Source organism: Porites lutea, chromosome 12 (assembly GCF_958299795.1).
Source record: "Porites lutea chromosome 12, jaPorLute2.1, whole genome shotgun sequence".
Lineage (NCBI taxonomy): Eukaryota > Metazoa > Cnidaria > Anthozoa > Scleractinia > Poritidae > Porites > Porites lutea.
The window spans coordinates 15,828,596-15,853,800 of NC_133212.1; the positions used below are offsets into that span (position 1 = coordinate 15,828,596).

General features: G+C 39.7%; 1 protein-coding gene across 1 annotated transcript in view; it reads right to left on the reverse strand.

Annotated features, from left to right (window-relative positions):
• Positions 1-524: 524 nt before the first annotated feature.
• LOC140921586 (receptor-type tyrosine-protein phosphatase F-like) overlaps positions 525-25,205 on the reverse strand; it is a 31,631-nt gene continuing 6,950 nt past the window's right edge. The window contains exons 4-28 of the mRNA XM_073371587.1: positions 24,659-24,967; positions 23,443-23,733; positions 22,470-22,793; positions 21,557-21,865; positions 20,877-21,188; positions 19,364-19,590; positions 18,476-18,557; positions 17,444-17,546; positions 16,486-16,523; positions 14,685-14,800; positions 13,687-13,777; positions 12,510-12,586; positions 11,954-11,990; positions 11,779-11,867; positions 10,893-11,015; positions 10,441-10,604; positions 8,803-8,938; positions 7,922-8,068; positions 6,641-6,734; positions 6,259-6,335; positions 5,266-5,400; positions 4,467-4,592; positions 3,354-3,505; positions 2,807-2,942; positions 525-1,711 (exon numbers count right to left, since the gene is read on the reverse strand). Coding sequence (XP_073227688.1) covers positions 1,628-1,711; positions 2,807-2,942; positions 3,354-3,505; positions 4,467-4,592; positions 5,266-5,400; positions 6,259-6,335; positions 6,641-6,734; positions 7,922-8,068; positions 8,803-8,938; positions 10,441-10,604; positions 10,893-11,015; positions 11,779-11,867; positions 11,954-11,990; positions 12,510-12,586; positions 13,687-13,777; positions 14,685-14,800; positions 16,486-16,523; positions 17,444-17,546; positions 18,476-18,557; positions 19,364-19,590; positions 20,877-21,188; positions 21,557-21,865; positions 22,470-22,793; positions 23,443-23,733; positions 24,659-24,967 — 3,779 coding nt within the window. The 3' untranslated portion in view covers positions 525-1,627. The remainder of the gene's footprint in view (positions 1,712-2,806; positions 2,943-3,353; positions 3,506-4,466; positions 4,593-5,265; positions 5,401-6,258; positions 6,336-6,640; positions 6,735-7,921; positions 8,069-8,802; positions 8,939-10,440; positions 10,605-10,892; positions 11,016-11,778; positions 11,868-11,953; positions 11,991-12,509; positions 12,587-13,686; positions 13,778-14,684; positions 14,801-16,485; positions 16,524-17,443; positions 17,547-18,475; positions 18,558-19,363; positions 19,591-20,876; positions 21,189-21,556; positions 21,866-22,469; positions 22,794-23,442; positions 23,734-24,658; positions 24,968-25,205) is intronic.

Here is a 25,205-nt window from a genome sequence, read left to right on the forward strand (position 1 = left end):
CCAGCTGTTCTTACTCTTGAAACGAGTGAAATGTCCGCCACTTTTGTTTTCACAACCAAAACAACTCAACCTCGTCCCCAGGTCTTCTCGGAGACGGTGTCATAACCTGCAGAAGGCTACATTTTTGACGTCATTTCCTCGTTAAACACAAAATTCTTCCAAATTTGGTCATCAGTAACTGGTTATGGTGAATTAAGGGTATGATTTTAGCCAATCAGAATCGGGGGAATATTTTGAATGAATAATAAGATCTATTAAAAAAGGTAATGACGTCAAGTCGTTGCCATGACGACTTCGATGTAATGATAACACTAGCCATAACAAATGTTTTACGTTTATCTGACATAAAACGCTGTGGTGATTATCCTGTATCTTTGTTAACGGGAACGTAATTTAAGCTTAAACTTGGGAGGTATTGGCCCTGAAAAATCCAGTCAAGCCACCTTAATTTAAAGGTAAGACTTTGTTAAATTTATTACTTATAAGTCAAATATTTTTCTTACAGGTCTTATAACGCTGCGCGAGTTCTAACGACCATGAAACGTTAAGTATGCAGCCGTTATGAAGACTGCATTTTTAATGAAAAGAAATGAAAAGGTAAAAAGAACTACAACAATCATGGAAAGCAACAGATGTTTCTTACGCATGAAATACTCAACTACTTGTTCGCAGTTTAAATATTTTTTGTTTCTTATTGCGGCGGCTATCTTTAATGTTTTTTGGTTTGCATGCTAGGTCAATAATATTTAACAATGACGATAATATTTGCATAAAAAAGCTGGCTCCTCGTCTATTTTCTTTGTGTTTAAACGGTCTGTGCCAATTTTTTAGATCAATACAATCGCTGGTATGTACCCAAGCCTTTAAACGTAACATGGTAGAAATTATATTACCAAATTGTGCGAATTCTACCAAAGTTGCTTTAAAATCCTTAAAGCTTAGGCTCAGGATTAATTTTCGCATGAAAGATTGGAAAAGGGCTACCGTTGCGTATCCACATTATTCTCATATAATTAATAATTTTGTTGTGGCGATTTATCGTGACAGCCCATGTAGAGGGCAGATATTGAGATTGTTCGAGATTGTATTTGTTACATTCTGGGCATTGTATTGGACATGTTTTTTCTTAAGCAATGAAGAAGACTTTCAAAAGAAGAAGTTGATTACTTGTATTGTCTAAAAATCGGCATCGATCGTTTTCAACTATACAGTTTCAAATATTGACTTCAACCCTTTAATCCGGTAATATAAATCCACACACAAATTCTTTCCAACGATCTCCATACATCTTCTCAAATAATAAGTAAAGAGAATTTGTTTTATGAACAAAACAGTTTTGGTGGTCACTTTTGGGACATAAAGGGTTAATATGTTTGAATTTCTTGAGGGGTATTTGATATAATAAAACTTTAACTATAGGCTTTTGGCCAAAACAGAACCTGTTAATGGTGAAACCACTGATTCCGTCGGAAAGGTTTCTACTTAAAACGCTATTATAACACTATAAATGTATGTGCTTCTGAACAATAACCTGACGTCTTTCTACAACACAGCAAAACTGAGTCTGTTAAGAGGTTTAGAGCCTTTTTTATCCCCTTTATCTTCTCTGCAAATAGCGGCTTTGTTTTCACACGTAGTCGTTCTGTATGGTGTTAATTGTTTTCCAGGCCAAATAGCTTTTGATCAGTTCGTAGCAGAAGTTGTACTGTTCCTATAACACAACGTAGAAATTATCAGTTAAAACCGGCTGCATCAATTTGATCACACGTGGTAGAAGCTACTAGCAAAAGACAGAAGCTATGGCACTTAACTACAACAACTAGATTTATATTTTCATTGAGTAATCAAGGCGAGGTTTCAATAACAAAATCCGTAATTTGCAAAAGTAAACAAAATCATAAAGGATCGTTTAGAGGGGCTAATAAAGCCGGCTTCACAAACTCTTGCTACTGTGATGTTACATTGCTAAAGCCGGTAAAATTGCTTCAGCAAGGCAAGTTATATTAGGCCACCGCAGAATTATGAATTAGTACTATTTGACGTGCTGCTACTTTGCTAAACTCAATTCACTAAAATATAATTACTAAATACATAGAAAAAGTTGGTTAAACTAGTTTATTTTTGGAATTCGACATCGGACGAAGCTTATCAGTCGTAGTAACAGTAGCAGGAGCAGGAGTAGGAACAGGAGCAGAAGCAGGAACAATAGCAGGAGCAGTAGCAGAAGGAGCAGGAACCGGAGGCGAAGCAGTAGCAGGAACAGGAGTAGGAGTAGCAAGAACAGGAGCAAGAGCAGTGGCACCGGGAGGAGTAGTAGGAGCAGTAGCAGGAGCAGGAGCAGGAGCAGGAGCAGGAGCAGGGGTAGGGGCAGGGGCAGGGGCAGGAGCAGGGGCAGGGGCAGGGGCAGGGGCAGGGGCAGGGGCAGGGGCAGGAGCAGGAGCAGGGGCAGGAGCAGTATTAGTATGTGCAAGAGCAGGAGCAAGAGCAGTGGCAGCGGGAGGAGTAGCAAGAGCAGGGGCAGGAGCAGTATCAGTAGGTGCAAGAGCAGGAGCAAGAGCAGTGGCAGCGGGAGGAGTAGCAAGAGCAGGAGCAGGAACAGAAACTGAGGCAGTAGCAGGGGCAGTATTAGGAACAGGAACAGTCGTAGTTGCAGTAGCAGAAGTAGCAGGAGGAGTTGGAGCTGGAGCAGTAGCAACAGTAGGGGCAGGAGCAGTTTTAGTAGGAGCAAGAGTAGGAGCAGGAGCAGTAGCAGAAGGAGCGGAAGCAGTAACAGGAGCAAGTAAAAGTAAACTATAAGTTTATTTACCTGGCTAGATACCAATCCGGCTCTCTGTGACCTGAGCCATCTTACGGTTTGAAAGATGTCTACGTTATCTTCAGTTTCCAGTCTCTCGATACTTAAACACAGACTGAGAAAAACTCCGGTACGTCCATCACCATTACTGCACCAATAAAGAGAAAACGATTTATTAATAATATTTGTTTTCTACTTTCTCTAACAACAACAAAAAGGTAACAAGAGAACTGGCCCTAGTTGTTCAGAAGGTGAATAAATTACTGTCATAACATGCAATTGGTCCCCACTAAATAGCAACTTATACTATGTATAATGTAATACCGTATTATCCCTGGGCTTATACATCTTTGTGAGGGGTTTTTGGTAGGGCTTATAAACGAAGGGGCTTATTTCCGTCTAATCAAAAGTTATTTTCATTTATTTCCAGTCTTTATTAAGCATATGGGGGGGGGGGGGGGGGGGTATAATTGGAGGTATTTTTTTCTTTGCAAGTAGATGGGCTTATAACTTAACAACTGGGACCAGAATTATAATGACCCGTTTTCAAGTTACATACCTGCAGTGTATAATGATGGGACCATGATGTTCTCGCCCAAGCTGCACTTTGTGGAGTTGTTGCTGTAGGTACACTAGAGAATGGGCCTGAGGAAGACCAGTTTCCCCCCAACGGCGGTATTGAAAGTGATATAATAGGTGAGTGTCATCACTCTGCGGGTGAAATAATTGACAATAATTTTAAAAAGACGAAGCAGAAAATACATGGCACTGAGACATATGAGTATTTATGTAGCTGGGTTAGAGGCAAAGGCTGAAGGCGTACTAGAATCCATGGGGCTCACACCGCCGGTGCATTTCCTCGGTTTCTAAACATGAAACGCCCACGAGAGTTTTGTTACTTCCCCTGAACAAAACGGTGATGTCACTGGTGCTCGGTTTACTAGTGGAGCGGAAGTTTTTACCCCCGTTTTCTCCACCAGGAGCCCAATTGGCTCCAGTCTCCACTCCTCAACTACTAGGATCCTCTAGAACAAATGGCATTAACTTCAGAGAAGCCAAATTGCCAGTACCTTATTCCAGGCGACTTGGGTTAAGGATGAATTAAAGTAAGGAGAAAGAAAAGAAAGGGGTGGGGGTAGACGTGGTCGAAATCGTGAGCTGTGAATAGTTTAAGATAATAGGGAGCTTAAAATGGAGCAGGTCACGAGGGCATTGATGTTTTAGGTCAATTCTGTGTTGAATTTATTACTTAGTGCATTCCTTCACCCAGATTCAAAATGCTCCCGTAGAGTTATGAAGACATGATACAAATTTCATCAGGGAGCACTAATCGTCATAAGGTTTTGGTGATTTTTTGCCAGAATAGCCCTTAAAAGTTGAAAACTCTGGCCCAATTTTTAAAAGTTTCAATCACCGTTTTCAATCTATGTATGGATCACCATCCGTAGTAACAACACCTGGAAAACGTTTCAATGCTTAAATTAAGACAGTCTTAAATAGCAAAACTTGGGCATAATTTTTGGAATCCAATTGATCTGAAGAAACACTTTAGCTTTTTAGAAAAACAAATAATAAAATAGCGAAACATACGTTCTGATGGACAATGTAAGTGTTATAATTTGAGAGTTTTTCTTTGCATTTTAAGAGTTAGTAGTTGATGCTTTGAACTCACCCCTTGGCGCCGTAGTTTAAAAACTCTTTGGGTGTGGTCCTCCAGTCGCTCCTCATCTATCTTCGTCACTCGCAACCTTCCATACTTGCTCCATCCCTCTTCTGGCCAATATCGAGTATCGTGCTCCTTACGTAGACAATTAAGATTTTGTTTTAGAAATAATGGCTTACTTTCTTTGTACGTACCGTTAAATTATTTAATCAGTCAGTCAGCCAGCCAGTAGATTTTAATTACTGATGCGTTCTTCAGTTTTCTAAACATAGATGAGTTCAGTGACACCTAGCTTCTTTGTCTTTATGTTTAAGTCTAGAGATACTAGAATTACTGTTATAAGATAGATTTTTCTTTTGTCAAGACCTCTGACATTTCCCTTTGAAACCGTGTTTTAACACTGCCGTTTCGTACGTGCAACCAACTAACCTGATAAGTTACTATTAGAGACAAAAACTTAGATATCTTTAATCAGCCAAAAAAGGACGATAAAATAATAAAACAATACTACGTTTTAACCGAAACAATCTGCTTGGAATACATCAGACTAGTTCTCTAAACGTAAATTGCAATATATGTAGGTCATTTCCCAGTTCCCAAACCTTCACTTTCATAATGCGGCCAAGAGCAAAACTTTTAATAGAAAATTGAGGTTTATTTGAAGACAAGTATTTTTTTTTCATCTTAAACAGTTTGCAATTGCCCTCTTAAAAAAAAGAGAGAAAAAATGGAGGGAAAAAAGGGGGGAGGGGGGACTCCGATACCGTCTACTGATACGGTTTAATTGGTTGTCTTAAAATTGCTTTACCATTTCGTTATCTGTTAAATCACTGAGCATGACCACTATAGTTGACCGCTGCTCCCATACCATGCGCCAGAAGTCATCGACAGTGCTCGAGACTGGTGCCTGAGTGGCGAGGTATAATCTACCTTCGTTGTAACTCTGACAAAAATAAACAGAAAGAATAAAAGTAAATCTGAAATTTCATTCAGAAGCTCTCATTTTAGCCCGAAAACTTCTCATTGAAGAGGTTTCCGCCCTTAAAAGGCAAATAGGAAAAACAACGTGAAACAAAAATAAAACTCGCCAATAGCAGAAACCACAATGAACTGAACTTCGCCTGAACTTTACCCACTGAAGTCGAGTGACCAGCAACCATTATTCCAACAGATAGCTTAGCATCACTTGCAAATTTCGTTTTTGTATGTTTGGTTTATGTAAAGGCTGATGTTTAGGCTGGCTCAAAGGTAATTTGTATGTGTAATCAAATGGCGTCATTTTACATTTACGGCCGGTGAGGTAAAAACGAGGATGGAGTTGACCTTGTTTTGACACAACCTTTCCTGCTTTATTATGTAAATAATGTTGTTCTTATGCTAACTACGTATTTTTAAGCATAATTTCCATAAGAAGAGAAAAAGATTTTGTCAAAAATTTTCCAGTACACACGAGCCGATTTGTCGCTGCGACGTGCCGTCGCGACATGTTGCTGCAACTAGTCGCCTAGTGTGTACCGACATGAATGATTTCCCGAGCCTTTAGAATCCTTCTTGATGTATTCTTGTTTTTAGGCTTTCTAAAGCGTCTTTTAATGCCCTTACATCTTAGTTCCTGACATTTGAAAAATTTGTCGCCATCTTGCCACTGTTACCATGGCAACTTTGTAATTTTTCATGTGAAAATATAAATTAATACTAAAATGATCTCGCCAAAATTAAGGGATAATTCGTCACCTATTATGATATACATGTTTATACTTGTTAAAAACCCCGTATGGTGAAGCGAGCGGCGTCAACTTACATCAATGAAACTGGCGTTGATGTAATCTGATCCGGGTTCTCCCGGAATCGTCGTAAGATGAACTCTGTTGTGGTTGACTTAATAGGAAGAAGGAAATGAAAAAAAAGAGGAGAGAGAGAAAGGAAAAGTAAACATGAGTTAGGAAAACAAGCAGGCATGCAAGCTAACGCTTCAAATCTTAGTGCGAGGCACGGCACCTTACCGCAAATATAATGGGCAACTTCATCTAGCACAAAAATTAAACAAACGTACAAAACAGTGAAATCAATTATTTCCACCTGTACGAGGTCAAGGAGAAGAAAGAAAGGCATTTTTTTTATCAATGCCTTTTATCGTAAACTTCTTTTCCAAAGAAATTGCTTTTAAAACAATCTTTACTTACAGGGTAGTATTTCAGGACTACGGTTTTTCGTTGTGTTTTCTCGAACTAAGGCGTCCATGAAAATTGGCAAGTCGGTAGAGTAGACTTGAAGATTCTGTTAATCAGAAAAAAAAACAAAACCAACTGTCAAAGGTACATTTAGTGACAAAATATTATCACCTATAATCTGCTCACTCGTTAATTTGAACATTATAAACAAAAAAAAAAAAGAAATACTAATTTTGTTGTTCTTTCCTGTATTAAAGGGGCTAAATCACGCTCTGTTCTTTTTCTGTTGGGCTGTTTTTACATACAGCAAGCGTACAAAGTGTTTCTAAATGGTTCGAGAACGACTAGTAGACAGTTTAACAACAGACAGAAAAATTACAACTCCAGGCAGTATTCAGATCGGGGCATGAGTCACAAGCATTCAGGTTTAAAATTCGGCAGGGGGAGGGGGAGTTCACGAGTTTTTGACTACCCCCATACCTCTTAAGAATGAGCTAATTGTCGTGACGACAACTAGTATTAAGAACGAGATAGGGCGAACTCCCGGTGAGAGGACCTTGGATAGACCATGTTTAACCATGGTTTTACCATGGTTGAACACGGTTTCTAGCCATGGTCTACCATTTGTCAGTGATACTACCCTCGTTGGTTATGTGACAAACATTCAAATAAAAATTGTTTTCCTCAGATCATGATGCCTTAGCTTCCTTTTTCTTCTTGCACCCACCCTTTATCCTATGGGCAAACTGAAAAAGTTTTGGCAATGATTGCAGGGCTGTACCTTGCCTAAAGTGAGCTTAGAAATTCGGGCACAACTCATGGTGTGACCATGTCCACTCAAGAGTAAGCTAACCCTAAAAAGAGACGGGTCACTGTCTTAAAGGGGCTAAATCACGCTCTCTTCTTAATGAATCCACGCTAACTCGAACTGTTTTTTCGCTTCCTTTGTATCATTCTTTTAGACCTCCAAGTATTAAAAGAGCTGTCTGAGGATACTTAGCTAAAATTTCAGCTCAGCTTTCTATCGTAAACGGCTTTCCGAAGAAGCTGCTTTTAAAAACGAGATTATCTAATGTCCATTTTCTTCATTAATGTTGCCATGCTTATAATGAATGAATAAAATTTCAGTTCATCTTTGACCAAAAATGTAGACCTTTTATTAAATGAAAAAGCGCGTTTAATCTCAGTTCTTTTTTTAAAATTTTACTCGTAAAGACGAGAAAAATATGGACGCGAAATAACGTGGAAGAACTTCTTCAAATATAAGCTGCGGGAGTCTTTATCAGGACATACCTTAAATTCTGCTGACCTTTGTTCCGCAACCTCAGGCTCTTCCCCTGAGACACAAAGTAAACCGCTACCCAGGTCATTTGAAGAGATAGTTGTAGTTCCACAGACAGATGCATCTCTCAGTACATCGTAAATAAACCAGTACTGTTCCTATGGAGAGACATGTAGACTGTTTATTTTCTTTATATTTTTGCCTTCTGGTTGATTGTCCCAGCGTTTAACCTACAGTGGTATTAATCAGATGAGCTGTTGGTGGCTGAAAGGTGGCTGACAAACGTGATAAGGTGAGCATGCGCAGTTTCTTTGCATGGAAACCTCACTTACGGCTGATCCACAGGGTTTTCCTTTGCCTCTTTTTAGAGAGTACATCTGCTAATTAGGTTATACCCACAAAGTTTTTGGAATCTTTCTCATAAAGTGTCTAGAAAGGTTACATGGTTACGCTAGAGCACTGCACTCAAGACAAGAGGACCCCTTCAACTGAAGGACATAGTAGCGAAAAGATTAAAAAGCGTGAAGGGGTTTATCTTGTTCAACGTGAATAGTTACGTCCCTAACTAGATATAGGAGACACTGCCAGGTCACACAACATATTAAGATTATTTAAATTAACGTTGGGCAAATTGACACAGGCGGAATTGTCTACCGCTAGAGTGGCTAAACTCCTTTTAAATGAAAACCGGCTCTAAGTATTTAAATATTAGTAAGCGGGTGTGAATGGAAAGCCAGTTACAATGAAAATATACTTTGATTCCTAAAATTAGAAGTCTGGAAGAGTTGTAGCCTGCTAACGCAGACGCATTTCCGATCACTTCTCTTCATCCGAGAGAAACGACGACCGGTAATACATCTGCGTTCGCAGGCTAAAAGAGTTGAGATCATACCTGTGTCTGTACCATGTAGTTTCTTTGTTTTCTCATTCGCGCTGTAAATCCAAACACGTCCACGACCTTTTCGGCTTCCATCTGTTCCATCAGAGAATCAATAGCTATAAAAGCCCCCGTTCTACCAACACCGGCGCTGGAAATGAAAAAAACAGACACAGTAATGTTGTTTTGAACATCGAGGGAACTCTCTAATCGCATTTAGGAGTTCAGCGATTCCACGGGGCGCTCCATGTAACGCTCAATACTGCAAACTTTCTTTATTGCCTTTCCCTGATAGTTAGTTGTGAGCCCATCCTTCGCAGCAACTGAAGACGTGCATTTGGTAACACCCATGGGTAGATTTAGGCTCCGTCCACACTAACGCGGTCTCGTTTGAAAACGTATACATTTCGATGCGTTTAGGTCTCATGTCCACACTAAACGCTGAGCGTTTTCATCAAACACATTGATTTGAAAACGCTATTAAAGTGGATTAAAACGAAAAGGCATACATATCCTGTTAGTGTGGACGAGGTCAAAAACGGTCGACAACGCATCAAAATGAAAAACGATGACCGAAAATATCACAGACGCGAGTTTGTAACATGCGCGTAGAGTTCAACTTATGTCACAACATGCAATTCTTTCGTTTTCGAACGTTCTAGTGCGGACAGTCGAAAACGCTTCAAAACGGCGGTGTGGACGCGAATCGATCAATGCGTTTTCGATGACAACGAAAACGCATACTTCTGAAAACGTATCTCGGTGGACAGGGCGTTAGATGTGGGCCAATAATAATAACGTACTCTACATGAAAAGTTGTGGCTAGAAACATTTCTATGGTTAAACTTGGTTTTACGACGAACTGTTAAAATTTTCTTTTGTACGCTAAAAGTCTAAACTATTGGTTATTTTACGGGCTAACGGTTGACCCTATCGAAAACCTCTTAAAGAACTCTATCTTTGAGATGCTCGCAAGGCTTTTTAATTAATCAGTTAATGAATAGTATCCGTAATAGCTGGAAAGCTTTTATTTCCTCTTACTGATTTTTTTTGGCTTCGCCCCTGACATAAAAAAGCCACAACTTTGCATAGTTTCAAGAATCTCTTTCGTCAGTTTCTAATTAATATTTGCCTGTGACTGTACCTACTTTTCTTTTTGAAACAGAGAATGGTTCCCAGGGTTCTTTCCTACCAGCGGGTAGGAGAGAACCCTGGGAACGAGGTTGGTTACCTCGCTGAAAACCACTGCAAATAATTCTTAATCGACGTCCTGTGTGTCTTTTCTCATATCTATCCCTATTTTCAAAGTCCTTAGATATGAACGTGTTTTTGATGGTTTCTTGGTACACACCCTTCCACCCATATTTGTTCTGTTCTTTTTCCACGCTTCTTTCCCACAAGAAAAGGGTGTATTAACATCGATAAACTAGAAATACGTGCATCACAGGGCCTCGTGAAGCTCGGGGGGAGGGTACCCATAAAATGTTAGGGATTGGAGGGTGGGAGACATGAACTATAAATTGTGTAAGTAGGGACTAGGGTGGGTTTCCTTACTCCGCCCTATCTCAGATAGTTTGGATTCCGGTATCGGGGAAATTACTGCCTGTGGTATCCGGCAAATTTTTGCTTTTGAATAAATAAATAAATAAATACCTGCAGTGAACCACAATAGGTCCTGGATCGACAGCGAGGGCACTTCTCAACTTATGATGAAACATTAAGAATGCTGAGGTATCCCGTGGAACCGAATGGTCAGGCCAGGAGGTAAAGTGGTACTGGAATATATCTCGCTTTTCTGAACTCTCTGAATCTGTTGACTTCATTTTTGCAAATATAAGAAGTGGTCTTAGGCAATAATGTAAATAATTTGGACTAGAAGACTCTGGACATGTTTATATTAATTTGATTTGTCTGTCTTTAATTTGTCTTAGTAGGCGCTATTTCAGGGATGCCCGCGAGTGAATCAACCTTCAAAGTATAAATTGAATTCGCTCGGATTTATTCTCAAATGATGTTAATTTGACATTATGAGAGATAAAAGAATAACAAACTGTTAAGAAAGGTCAGCGCATCGAAAAGATATGTCTTTTAACATTTCTACTTACCCAGATAATAAACTCCCTGACTGTCCAGTTAGTCATTACACAACTGCTTAGTAACGAAACATTCACATGACCATACTTTGTGGGCTCGGTCTCGTTCCAGTATCTCTCGCAGGTCGGTTCTTGCTGTATCAGGATAAAATTTGTGTGTTACAACAATAAATATTAACTTTAATATTGTCTCGATTTTATTCCAAGCGATTCGCAGCATCATTCAACGCCTTTAACCCTTTCCTTCAAATTTCCGATCAAGCTAGTTGTTTGATTTGCGCGCGCCGTCGTCAACTGATGCTCCAGTTCTGTTGCTAAATCAGCCTATTAGGGAGTTCAAGATACCACAACGGGGACGGCCACGAAAACGTCACTTAAAAAGTGAATTTGAGAAGAGGGTGGGGGGGGGGGGGAGGTGGAATCTTTGAATTGGGGTAATGATCAGGGTCGTGGCTCGAGGTGGGTCTGGGACATGCACTAGTTAACGGGTCGTCACAGAACCAAAAAGTGAGACGTGAACCTGAAACATGACGGACTTGGCAAAAAAAGCACTTTCTTTAAATGTCAATGAATTAAGAACTAAGGTACTAATTGAGGACACTATTTTTACGCCCACTTTTAGAGACGGGACCGCCACTTTATGTCGCCTGTTATACGTGCCACGCGAAGCGTCTAGTCCTTTGCGAGGCAAAGGCAGTACCTTCATTTCACAGTTATTTTTATTAAGACCCCGAGACACCACAAGTGATGGTCTGGCGCCGAGAATCGAACTAGCGATCTCCAGCTCCGCATTCAAGCGCTGTACCAACTGAGCTAATCCTGCTGCGCAGTCAAAAAAAGAAAGAAGAAGAAAAAAAGGCATGGTACTACTAAAAACAAATAAAGGCAACATACATACCTCGTTTTGCATACCAATCATGACTATTGTTTTAACGTTTTGCTCCCAAATCATTCGCCAGAAATCGTTCAATGTGTTTTTCAAAGGTCCTATAAAGAAAAAAGAAGATTCATCTAGGTTAATTAAAAGACTGGACGAAAACTTACAAATGGTAAAATAGAAAAAAAACTTTTACCTTGGGTTGCAATATACTTGACTGGAGAGCTGTAACCCTACAGTGAAATTCAAAAATATTTACAGGATTTTACAGAAAACCAGGAATATTATCACTGTAAAAACGTCGACGTAAAACTGTTATAAATAACCTTTAAATTCCAACTTTCTTTTGAGAAGTGGAAAGAGAATGCTAATGTACCAGAATATCAACTTTATTTTAAATATCAGGGCTAATCTAGGCGGATAGAGTGTTAGTATCTGGTAACTGCCATTATTCATTGCTGCCACTTTTGACAAGCGTCAACATTCCCGTAAAAGGATTATTGGTAGTAATAATAATAATAATAATAATAATAATAATAATAATAATAATAATAATAATAATAATAATAATAATAATAATAAACGTAATGATTTTTCCAATAATTTGGAGTTTCAAAGCAGAGAGAAGCAATTTTCTTGTAGTTTTTTACTTACGAACTTCTATGTTTATTCGAATAAGTTATGGTTTCTTTGTTTTCAGTGGAGGTATAACTGTAAAAGATGTCAATATGCGGGTTCAATGATTAACTTACATCCACATAATTAGCATTGATGTAGTCTGATCCTGGTGAATCTCTTACAGATTTCAGTATCACACGGCTGTGATCATCTACATATTAAAAAAGACATATTTTCAGATTATCAGTTTAGCGTAGATAGTTACTAGTGGAGTTCCATGCGCATAGCGCATACTGCCTAACACCAAGAAAGCAAAACAGTTTTCAATAAAGTCAAACTCCTTTAATACGGATATTGAGGGGGCCATAGAAAGTGTCCATATTAGCTGGGTGTCTGATTAAGCAGGCTGAATTTGGAGAAAATGTAGAGGCTTTTTTCCCAAGAGGCAAAGCAAACTGTCCGCGTCGATGAGGTGTCTGACTTAAAAGCGGTTCTCCGTAAAGCGGGGTTTGATTGTGTCATTAACTTTCGTAAAGTGAAAAAAACTTCACCAATACTTTCATATCATTTGCTGTCTTTGATGAGAAAATTGAAGTTTGCCGTCGACAATCCACGCAAACCTTAATTAAATGTTGGTGGAAACTTCCTGTGCGTAAATGTGAGTAGAAACTTGTGTAATATAGGCCAATTGTACGATGGCGTGACTTTATTTCTGCTACAAGAATCCTTGGCGACCCATGGAGTTCAAATTAAATCAGTAAAAGAGGTTTTAAAGAGGTGCGAGGCTACTGAATCCTTCGTTGGTTTTTTTATTCCTCACCGGAATTATCGGTTGTTTACCATTTACAAAACGTTTTCCAGAAAATCCGGCTGGAAAGTAAATGGAACACGGCTTTTCGAGTCGTTCCGACGGAAAATTCCCGGGAGAAACGGAACATCTGAAAAGGTAGTCCTGTTTTTCTGGACGGAATATTTCAAACTGAAATTCGTGATCCATTTCTCCAAAGCCGTCTTTGATACCAGTTTCAGGCTTTCGCGGTCCTTTTTCAGTAATGGAACTGATTGGGAGGAAATTTTCCAGTCCTGAATTTTGCCTACCATTTGCCCAAACCGTGGACCTACCGGTTTGCCCATGTAAATGGCAAACAACCTCCAAATTCGAATGTGAAAAAAAAAAAGAAAAAAAAAAGAAATGAATTCTGGTCTTAGTGGTGAAAGGACATCTCGTGCAAATGGCCTATTAATTTATTGAACAAATTACTACAAATCAACAATACAAACACTGCAACAATAAGGAGCATTGGAACATACACGCCACAATATTACAGTATCGGTTTTTGGCTCGGTTGTGGCCCTCTTGACTCGCTTCCCAGGATGATTTCCAAGTTAGTTTATCAAGGCACTAAGGTCAGAAACAAAAAATGTGAGTGGTAGCTTTTCTATGTACAACAGTATAGAAAACTAAGTAGGTTGGGTATAATCGTCTGGGTGAACATAGTCCTGAATAGGGTTGTTGTGGACAGTGACTGACGTTTCGACAACCTTTGCGGTAGTCATCTTCAGAGTCAAAGTGAGTTGTATCACGTCAGTTGATGGTATTAAACTCTGGTTATTGTTCTGATTAGTTAATTAAGTTGCGATTTTATTGGTTGTCTGTCAGTTAAGCTGTGATGTTCTTGACTGCGGAAACTAGTAATGTCATTGGTGCGTTTCGAAATTCAAGTGCGTTTCGTTAACCAGGACAATCATACTCAACCTACTTAAGAAATAACTCCTGTGTTCAAACCTTTCACAGTAGAAAACTATTAAATGATTATAATCGAAGATAACCGGGTGTTTTTGACGGTCTTGGAGCCTGTTTCAGTCTTAGCGACGTCACAAAAAAAGGTAAAGCGGAAATGAAGTGCGTTCTTCTATGAGTTGGTGGGCGCCTCTCCCTTTTATGAAAGCCTTCGTTTAGTCGCAGGGAGGTTAGGAAGAGGAAAAAAAAACCGGGGGACGATGGGAAGGGACAAGAGAAGAAGAGAGTCTAATTCCCTCTTCCCATCATCCAACGCGCTACTGGTGAAAAATTTTGAAGAAGATTGAAACAGATTCCAATTGTGGCGTTTGATAACTTGTTAGCCTCTAGGTTTTTTCAAACGATTCATTTTTGTTGTTTGTATCAATGCTTGGGAGATAAGGCTGTGATTTTGTAATTTGCAAGAAATTCCTCAAATTCTATAGCGAATAAGGACGGATAATTGAAATAATTAACAAAATATAAACTAGCTAGTCCCTCTACACTCTAAGAAATAAGGATTTCATACCTTAAACTCGTCATTAAATAAAGCGTTATTGTTGGCATGGTAACGAGCACAATGCTCGGGCAGTTCTTTTACTGGAATAGGTCGACTGGGAAGGGCGCTCGTGGAAATGATAGACACTGTAAAGCAAGAAAAAGCTCATTGTTTTCAAAAGATGCATCTTTAACCTTGTTATACGAGATTATTTACACGTTCGTAAAAAGAGCATTGTCATCAAGCTGGAAGTTTTTTCCTAAAAGCGCGCGCTCTCATTGGTTACTTCAAGGTTACATAACATCGATAACACTGTTTCCCGCCAAATTCTCATGAGCAAAGTAACATTGTAAAATCTATGACGTCAGAGAGCAGCATTGCCGTTACTGCGAGATTTAATGAAATTCCAGCTTCAAAATTTCCAGCTATATAACAAATTACTTACAGAGCGAATACTAGAGCCGGGCCCCCGAAATAAACGACATCAATATGGATTGAAATCAACCAATTTCAACCTACAGACATGACTTTTTGAACCTGCTAAAGAAAGCACATGTTTCCCGAGAGGTTCGTTAGAGTGGGTGACGAAAGCGAAAAACGTCAACGATAGTTATATTTTTGACTTGCGGTCGCATGTTATTGCAAAGCGCGGTAATAGAAGCGAAGAAATTGCTGGTCAAAATAACTGCTCGTGTCAAAGAAATATGTCTCGTGGGTGTTGTATGCAAAGTTTCGAATAGAAAAACAATTTGCCTGGTGAAACAGTTTGCTTTCCTGGAAAACTTTTGCTATCAACATAAAATTTTGTGCTTCGAGCAACTTAGTGTTTTTTTACGAGCTGCTGATTGGCCCACAACCAACTTTCTTGGAATGTATTGTTATTTTCCAATAATCCGACTGGTCAACTTTGTCGATGGCCCCAGTTACAGCAGTCGCACTCTAAAGACTGGTCTCTTGGGTAACAGTTAATTTTGTTTCCGTCGAAACTCATTGTTTCCCTCGGCTCCACCTCGGAAAACATTGAGATTCTTGGGAAACAAAATTAACAGTTACCCTCGTGACCAGTCATTAAGTGTTTAATATTTCCTATAAATAATACCAGCCAATTTTGCACAATCGTGAGGACTGACGGGACATAAGACAATCTACGTGCAAGACTAATCTTTTGGGACCTTTACAAGCAATCTCGGTTAAGAACCATTCCATATAAGACAACGCAAAAATAAAAGACGGGTGGAGGTGATCTTTGCGTGATCAACAATCGAAAATATTTTTGCAGGTACTCAGTTTCCATTGATACTAGGCTTAAGAGCATTGATTCCGTCTGTTATATATTATTTCGTCAACTGATTGAGGCACTCGATGCAAAGATGCACTCGTGTGGTTCGGCGTTTCACTCTCTCTCGCAATGGTTGATAAAACGAAAAGAAAATTCATAGAGATTGAAAGAAGTGAAAACATAATTGAAAATAACTCAGCAGCAGCATCTAGTTAACGTTCAGTTGCCGGGTAAACGGAGAATAATAAATTAGATATTGCATTACGCGCGTAAAAGAGTGCAATTCTGTAGTATACAGCAGTTAATTCAGGATTAATTAACGAAAGCGCCCGCTCAAGGATATCGAGTTTATTTGAATACCTTTAAGTTACTTAAAAAAAAAAACAAAACAAAAAAAACAAGCACAACAACAAAACAAACAAACAAAACATTTTGCTGTTTCCGAAAAGTCGCTTTAATATAAAAGCGCACCGCCAGTTTTGCTGGTATTATGATTGTACCACTATAGATTTTCAGTGAGCCTCAAGCTGCAGATTACGGAAATTTACTTACGTTTATGAAGTTTTTCTTTAGACTTCTTTGAATTTTGCCTGCAAGAAAACGCAGTTTCACAAAGATGAGCTTCGTTTTGAGGATTGTTTTAGTTTGTAAAATAACGACAACAGCACTAATAAAAAAAAAATAAACATACAAACAAAGCAAACAGAGTATCTCAACATACAACTTGAAAACTTCCAATTTAAGGTTTGTTATCATTGAGACGCAAGAGTTAACGCAAACGCAAACGCAAATTTTTACACGCTTTTTCACACGCACTTGCTCTTCGATGTGCGTTGTTGCATACGACTATTTGCAGCGCTATCTCTAACGTTTACGGCCCCGTTTTTTTCCATGTCTGTTTGATAGAAGTATGCCTGTGCTTGAATCTGCGTTGGTTTGAATCAGGGGTATCCAAACATGAGTGTTTCGTATGCCTGATTTTCATTTTGTGTTTGCGTCAACACATGTACGTTGTGTGCTCTGTATGGCGCTCAAGGTTTTTAAACAACATCTGGGAATGACCTAAAAATTTAACTTATCCTTTTATTTCCAGTCTTTCTTGTTTTTTATTTCAGGCCAAAACCTATTAACTTCTGCAGTCTTTGCCCCTTGTAAGGGAATGTGGATTCCGGAATCCAGGAAATTTTTTCTTCTGGAATCCGTAATCCGGGAAAACTTTGCTTATGGAATCCACAATCCTGGGCTTTGGAATCCGGGATGCAGCTCAAGATTCCGGAATCACGCTAACGATTGAAATCCAGAATTCAAGTTCCACTGACAGAGACTAGAATCCAGTACCTGCAAACCGGATTCTACGGCTTGGAATCCAGAATCCAAGACTGTCTTGGATATCCTTAAGTGGGGCAGGCTGCAACAGTGTTTAATGTTTTGAGGGAAAAAAAAGGACAAGAAAAGAAGAGAAACTAAAATTAAAGAAAAGGAAAGAGAAAAGAGAAAAAGGTATACGTACCTGATGAGAAATAATGCAGCAATTATCACCAGCATTAGAATCGCTCCCACCAGACCAGCCACGATCCATATTAAATTGGACTTGGAAGGATCAGGTTTTTGAGCTGCATAGAGGTTCAATGAGTCCAAAGAAAGTGAAAGGAAAACATCGATTAGTGCTTATTCGTTCAGAACTTTAAGTGAAGCTTTTTACCTACCGGAGGACTACGCAAATTCTTGATGTGTGCTGAAAAGTTTATTTCAATCCGGTAAAAAATTTTATTATTTTCAGCCATATGTAAAGTACAGTCGAACCTTTCCTTCTAAAGCGTGGTTTCTATTTGATCAGGAACACGACTGACAATCCATGAAATGCTTCACGTCATACACGCCACATAATGCCAGACGCGATGTTCGCAAAATTGAGTTTAACATACATGGTATACCTTTTACACTAAAATAATTGTGCCTACATTTGCCTGTAGTGCCTGGAATCGTCTGAATATCGGCGACACATACCGCTTCCGGCCGCGTCACAGACTGTCGCAGACCATTATAGATTATACATTACAGTTATTTTTTTGATACTGTAGTCACACCAAAAAGAGCTCGTTGTTTTGCCTCCAAAGACACCCTAACAAGGTACGATTTGACGGTAATGAGGGCACTTAACTCTGGTCAATGTTGACTAGTGTTCTGGAGGAGGTGTACTTGCTGTTTATAATGACTTATACGGGAAGGCTCCGCCCGAAAGGGGTACCTTTTTCACGCTTCTGGTATATGAAAGGGTAGGGAAATCTGTCATTGCGGTCTTCGAAAGCACCTAGTTAAAAGGAATTCAGTGTTCTAAACTTAAGTATGTAAAAGGGTTACCATTGTTTAATAAAAGGTATACAAAAGGGTCACCCTTTTCTGTCAAAAATGGTTTATTAAAGGGTAAGGGGATGGACCTCGGGGCGTCGCCTCCCAGCATAAAACTTTGTTGGGTACCTCCCCCCTTTAGAGGAACTAATGCTGGACAAAACATATCCTCTTTTATATGTACGTTTGTTACCTTCAGACGTTTCAATATTGGGCTGGTGTTGCACTGTTATCTCCTCACTCATTCGTCCTGGTAACGAGTTATGGGCTTGTACCTGGGTGTAAAGGGTAAAGTAATATACCTAACAGTTCTTGGTTTACAACCACGAGACAAGACGGCCATGTTGAGGGACAATACAATAGAATTTTTTGTCGAAGAATTTTCATGAAAATAGACCTATTCGGCTAACTCAATGTTGTACCCAATTCAAACCCTTTGGGAATAAAACGTATTGTTTCAGGAATTTCCATATCATAATGTGAATGCTACATTGTAATGCAAATACAAAACACAAAGAATCTTATCCCCGGGAGATTTGAATTGGGTACAACATTGAGTTAGCCGAATAGGTCTATAGAGTTTAGTTCCCAGAGGTTGTTCTTGGCCACCAACATGGTCGTCGTGACGTCATGTTCAAACCAGCAATGGTGCTGGTGAGGCGTAATTAAAGGGCCTTTCTCACTTTGCTTTCCACTCTAGGCGTTTTGAATTTTTTTTGTCCTACGGTCTTATTTTCAAAGTTAGCTTCGGTGAGCAAATCTCGATGCCAGTTAGATCATGTAAGGTGATCAAAGGCATTGTTGGAGTCTGGAATCCAAGCGGTAGATTCCGGATTTCAGGTACTGGAGTGAATTTCAGATTCCTTGTCAGTGGAACTTGGGTTCTGGTTTACAATGGTTAGCGGAATTCCGGATTCCAATGCCTAGGATTCCTGATTTTACTGGCAAAAAAATACCTTTGATTGGGCGAACTATCGTGAGACAAACGATATAAAAAACCTTTCTAACAGAAAACAACGAAAGCCTTTGATTTTGAACGTTTTTCATGACCTTTCATTATAATAATATATCTTTTCCAAACCTTTATCTCGTATTCCATCTGGACATCAGTAAGAGAAACTTCATATGTTAGATATTCTTTTTTTAGATCAGGGTGTGAAGTGTAGGTTTTAGTTGCGCCGTCATCGTCTGTAAAATGAATTTCGTATTTCTTGATAATTCCATTAGTTTCTTCAGGTTTCCTCCATTGCAGAATCAGACGAGTTCCTTCCTTAAGCTTGACCGATAATTCACGAGGAGGCGAGGGAGCTAAAAGGGATACATACAAACTTAGGTAAGACCAGTTTTCAAGTATTGACAAAACCTCCTGAATTTTGTCTCGTCGATCCCAAAAATTGGACTCGACTCTTGTAAAAGGCGAGGGGGTGAGAAAAATGACTGCCACATCTTTAATTTACGCTTACAGACGCTGTGTCACGGTTGTAAAGTTCATTTTGTTAATAATGCCAGCTATGTGTCCTTGTTCTTTTGAATGGCAAAACCACAGCTTCGTCTCAAACAGTTACCATATTTCGAGCAGCAACAATTTGCCGTCTGCCCACTTTGAATTGAAATGTACCTCCCAAGCATTATATCGAACCATATCAAACAAAATTCGAACTTACCACGATTGTAGCGGCATGATGGGTAATCAGGACAAGATGGTGGAAAAATTAAAAGTTTGTATAGGAATACAAAGTCAAATAATTCTTGCTGATTGAATATATTTGTCACTTTCCCTTTGAATAATGTAACAATTAAACTTAAAGAAACTACACACTAAATCTTGGAGTGCATAGCAGTCCTTTGTTGCTTTTTTTGAAAACTTGAGTTCTTCCATACATTTTCTGTAATCCTACAGCACAAATAAATTACACATGACGTATAGAAGAAGTCAAATTTTCTAAAACGCAACAAAGGACTGCTGTGGTCTCCTCAAAAATGCGCGTAAATGTGTACGTAAAAACTCAATTCAAAATGCTGGTTTTGATATTCTTGGCACCAAAATGCGAATGCGCTCTCAAAAATAACTATTTTTTGGTCTCACCTTTCAACCATTTTTGGGGGCACGAGATCAGTGTTACAGGCAAATTTAAGAAACAAAATCAATTTTTTTTGTTTGCTTATTGTCAAATTCATGGGACCTATGTCTCACAGGAAGTCACCCAAGACTCAATACGCATGCGCATAACTTGCTCGGCTACCCAAGATGGCGTCCGCCTGCTGGTTGTTAATTTTTAAAATGTTTATACCCTTTTGTCAGACGATGAATTATGCTCTTTCTAGATGTATTAAAGTTAAAGTATTTGCCATTTACTTGCTTTTTTTGTATAGTCATTGAGGTACCTTTACCAAATTTAAAGTAGAAAAAAGAAGCATAATTTCTGCATTTTCTGCTAAAATGAGCATAATTTACAAGAACTAGCATAATTATTTGCATAATTTTAGAAATATACCAGCACTGCTCATAGTATGCTACTTTTACGATCACAATCGATCAAAGCCTAGTATAAGTGGCGAAACAGTTCGCATAATTTTGTGGAACTTCAACATACCATCTTCTGGCATTATGACATCCACAGCACCAGAAAACTTGCTCCAGTTATCCTGTCCAACTTCCTCCCGCACCATGAAAGAATACTTGTTAAAAGGCTTCAGTCCACCAACCTGGGCTTCTCTGTGGTATGGCGAGCCCGCATTCACAATCTTATGACCATCTACGTTGGAATCATCGGGATTACCCACACGCAGCCACTTTACCATGTAACGCGTCACGCTGTTAGTAGTTGCCGGATTACTACGCCATGTTATGCGCACGCTCCTTGGGGTCACTGTAAACACCTTCACTCTATGAGGGCTGTTTGGAACTGGAATGTAATTAAGAAATGGTTTTATGAAATTAAAGTAATCAAATTTACTGCTGGTGATTTTTCGGAGGTGTATACAATATTTTACTAAGTGTTGTGGATCTTTTTTATCTATTCAAGTCAGAGTTGTACGCAATGTGAGCTGTTTCTCTCCTTGCCCCCCCCCCCCCCCCCCCCCACTCCCGCAGCACCCCAATCAAAATCTTCAAACCTTCAAAATCAATTTATCGCTAAGAAAAGAAGAAGATGATAAGGAAGAATAAGAAAAAGAAACTTACAGTGTCCGGTGCAAAGCTTCTGCCGCCTCGGTATAGGGTATTATATGTTAGAGTTGATATCCTAATTAATTACAACTTTCCTAAACATACCGGCTGGGGGCGTGGAGACAAACTCCTTCTCGCTAGAAGGTCCAGCACCTTTTGCCGTAAAGCCTGCGATCCAAACACGATACCTGGTCATCGGCTTCAAGTGGTGCAACGTTGAATGTGTGACAGATGCATTTACCGTAATCATCTTCTTCTTTAAGACGGGAAGGCGGGAGCTCTCTTCGCTGTAATGCACTTGATAGCCTTGCAGTATTCCTTTTATATGTCGCTGTGGAATGGGCTCCCATCTTATGAACACCGATTCAGAGGTTTTAGCTGAGATGTTACGAATTCGTGGAGGTCGAGCTGGTGCTAGTACGAAGACAAACAAAGTAGTTTCAGATGCATGATGGTCGATTTAAAAAAGTTCATTTTCCAGGTTACTGCGTTAGTCACATTGAAGTCGGAAAAGTTCAAACTGAGTTCAAAACTCCGTTCTTCCGATCCTACAAAATTGCCAGTTGGATAGAGCCTCATGTAAACCTGAGGTTCACATTACATCTCTCTTTCTTTGCCCCACTGCACATGCAATGACCGATTTCCAAAAATACCACCGATAGAAATCTATAGCGTGTAATTATTCCGTCCTCTTTTGTTACAACGGCACGTAACTTTTAAAAGGAATTCCTTCCAACTCACTTCTCTCGTTGACACATTTCTGAATGTATTAAAAAGACAAAGGTGCTCACAACTGCGTTTGCACCGTGACGCAAACAAGCTGAGTAGAGGAGCAAATACCCATAGGCTCCTGCTGCAGTATCCAAATTTTTGCCGAACGGACGCAAGAGCTATTTGTGTAGAAAAGATAATGCAAAAGTAGGTTTACATAAAACACTATCCAAACGACAATTTAAAGAATTTTGTAATATTTTCCCCAGGGCCTATTTTCATGTGAAAAGTCACGTGAGGTACTTACCATCTTCATCGGTAACTACGGTGACAGGAGTACTTGATGGTCCGCTGCCCGCTTCAGTGAACGCAGCAACCCAAACATCATAGCTGGTGAAGGGTTCCAAGCCTGTTATTTCCAAATTCTGACTCGACTTGTTAACAGACATGGCCTTTATTACCCCCACAAGACTTGTCGAACGTTTAACTTTGGGCTTTCCCGTTTTGTAGTAAACGTGATAGCCTCGTAGAATACCGTGCACGTACTGCTGGGGGACTGGGCTCCACTCTATTAAGATACTTCGTGGTCCAGTGCTTTGCACCTGGATTGATTCTGGGGCGCGGCTAGGGACTAAGACCAACAATATAGTGTTATTTTTGTCGGGAGTAGTCGGAGAAAACATGTGACATTCTGAGACGATATCACTGGTTTCCCGCGAAATTACGTCGGAGGAAGGAGCGCAGAACTTCCATACTGATGACGCGTTACTGTTCATATCTGAGATCCGGGTAGTGTCTCCCATTGGTCGTGCCGAGAGGGAAATTTGATTCAACGAATCATAAGCACAACCTAGATCTGGGTAGTGAGACCTCATCAGTGTTGATTTTCTGCGCTCTTTCCTTAGACATCTTCCCCAGGGGGAACCACTGGTTACCCACTCCCGCAAGTCACTCACATGTCAGTATTTATGTGCATCTTTCATAACTTTGTTTCTTACCCTGTTAACATATTTTTTAATTTGACTGTTCCATTTTATTTCCTTTACTTACTTGAACTCTAGAGCCTTATTTTTTATCGCGACAAGTGATTAGGGAAAAAGCATAAACAAAAAAGATGGCAAACATAAAAAAACAAAAAACAAAAACAAAAACAAAAAACAAAACAAAAACAAAACCAACCGACAAAACAGCAAACTGACAAAAACTATAACGAATAATTTGGGAAGACCATGTCATTCTTTCTAGTATTATGGGTCATGGTATATGAGGATGCAACTAACCGTCCTCGAGCGTGACTATAGTAATGGGTTCACTGGTCCTCCCCGATCCTGCTTCAGTCATAGCAGACACTGTTATCGTGTATGTAGAAAACTTGTCAAGACCCGTCAGATGAACAGTGGATTGTTTAGGCCCAAGTTCGTTAGCGTACACCTTCCCTGATGTGTCACGGTATATTAGGCGATAGCCTGTTACAGGATTGTCAATATCAGGAATGTAAACTGGATCCCAGCTCACTCTCAAGCAGGTAGAACAGGAACTGAATACTTTGACGTTCTGCGGAGCTTTTAAGACTGTAGAGAAAAATAAAGAGGTTTAACAAATAACCTTTCGTAACTGCAAGTGCTTAAAGCTAGTGACTTATTAAGCCGTACATTACAGTGACTAAGACCTAACAATGAATATTCAATTATAGTAGTTCGACAAGTTCATACACTATTTACAGGTAGCCATTACGACATCTAAAGGAGGAACATAAGGTTATCCCTATATTCAGATATCTCCTTACAGATAAGCCACCCAGCCCAGGAAAGGTTGGCCACACTACCGGCGTTTACGTCCCTTACTCTTTTCGAACAGTGGTGTGGGTTCTTTTCCATCCTACTAGAACCTGATAAGTGAGAGTGCTGTGAAACAAGACCTATGGTTTTTGTCCTTATCCAAGAAGACTAGAAAGTCTTACCGTGTGCTTATGCCATTACAAAGGTAGCACTGTCTTCTCAGTTATTTCGGTAAAGAACCTGAGTGTTGGTCCGACCGGAGGTTGAACCCGCGACCCACCGCTTAGCAGACCGGAGGTCTCCCAACTGAGCTAATCAAGCAGCGGTTAGTTTGATTATTTCTCCCCCATTCTCTACTTGATCTAATACTTTCTTTCTGTAGACACAAATCGCTTACTCTCCAACTAAAATAATTTCAACAAAAAAAAAGTTTATCCCCGTTGTAATCTTAATACCGCCAATCATAAACTTCAAAATTAGAGATTTTAAACAACAATCACCGATGTTTGTTCTGCCCCTATTTTCCAGCAAAGACCTAAGTTTTACCGGAATAGCGCCCCTTCCAGTCAGTTAGGTATAATGCTGTTGTTTAATGTTGATAGAGAGATGTTATCTGCCGATTTGATGTTCGCAGAAAAAGTAGGCACGTGACTCTGACAAAGTGATAAAAAAGTTCAACATTAAATTGACGAGAAATATCAACATAATTTCTCCTTACCATACTTTGTAGTAACATTATAAGTATGGCTAAGAGCGCCATTCCTAATATGACCCCTGACTTTAGTAAGCCCTGCCAGGCGTATCCCATATGTGGTGTTTTCCTGGAGACCTGTAATGACCACGCTGAGAGTTGACTGGTTCACTTGAATCACAAGATTGTCAGGAGACGACCGCGGCCACTGCCAGTAGATGACGTAGTAACCACGCAAGATTCCGTTAACGTGCTTTTGAGGTATTGGGGCCCAAGAAAATTTGATTGCAGTGATGTTGGATGAAAAAGACAATAATTTCGGCGCTGCTGACGGAACTGAAAGACAAAGAAAATCGGAAACTGAAATGCACCATCACTTCTTAGTATCAGAAACAAAAGGTTCATCCCTCAGTCAGTCAGTTGGTCAGTCTGTCCGTCCGTCAGTTAGTCAGTCAGTTATTCAGTCAGTGAGTCAGTCAGTCTGTTAGTAAGTCACTAGTCAGTCAGTCAGTCAATCAGTCAGTCTGTCTGTCAGTCACAAGTCAGTCTGTCTGTCAGCCAGTCAGTAGGTCAG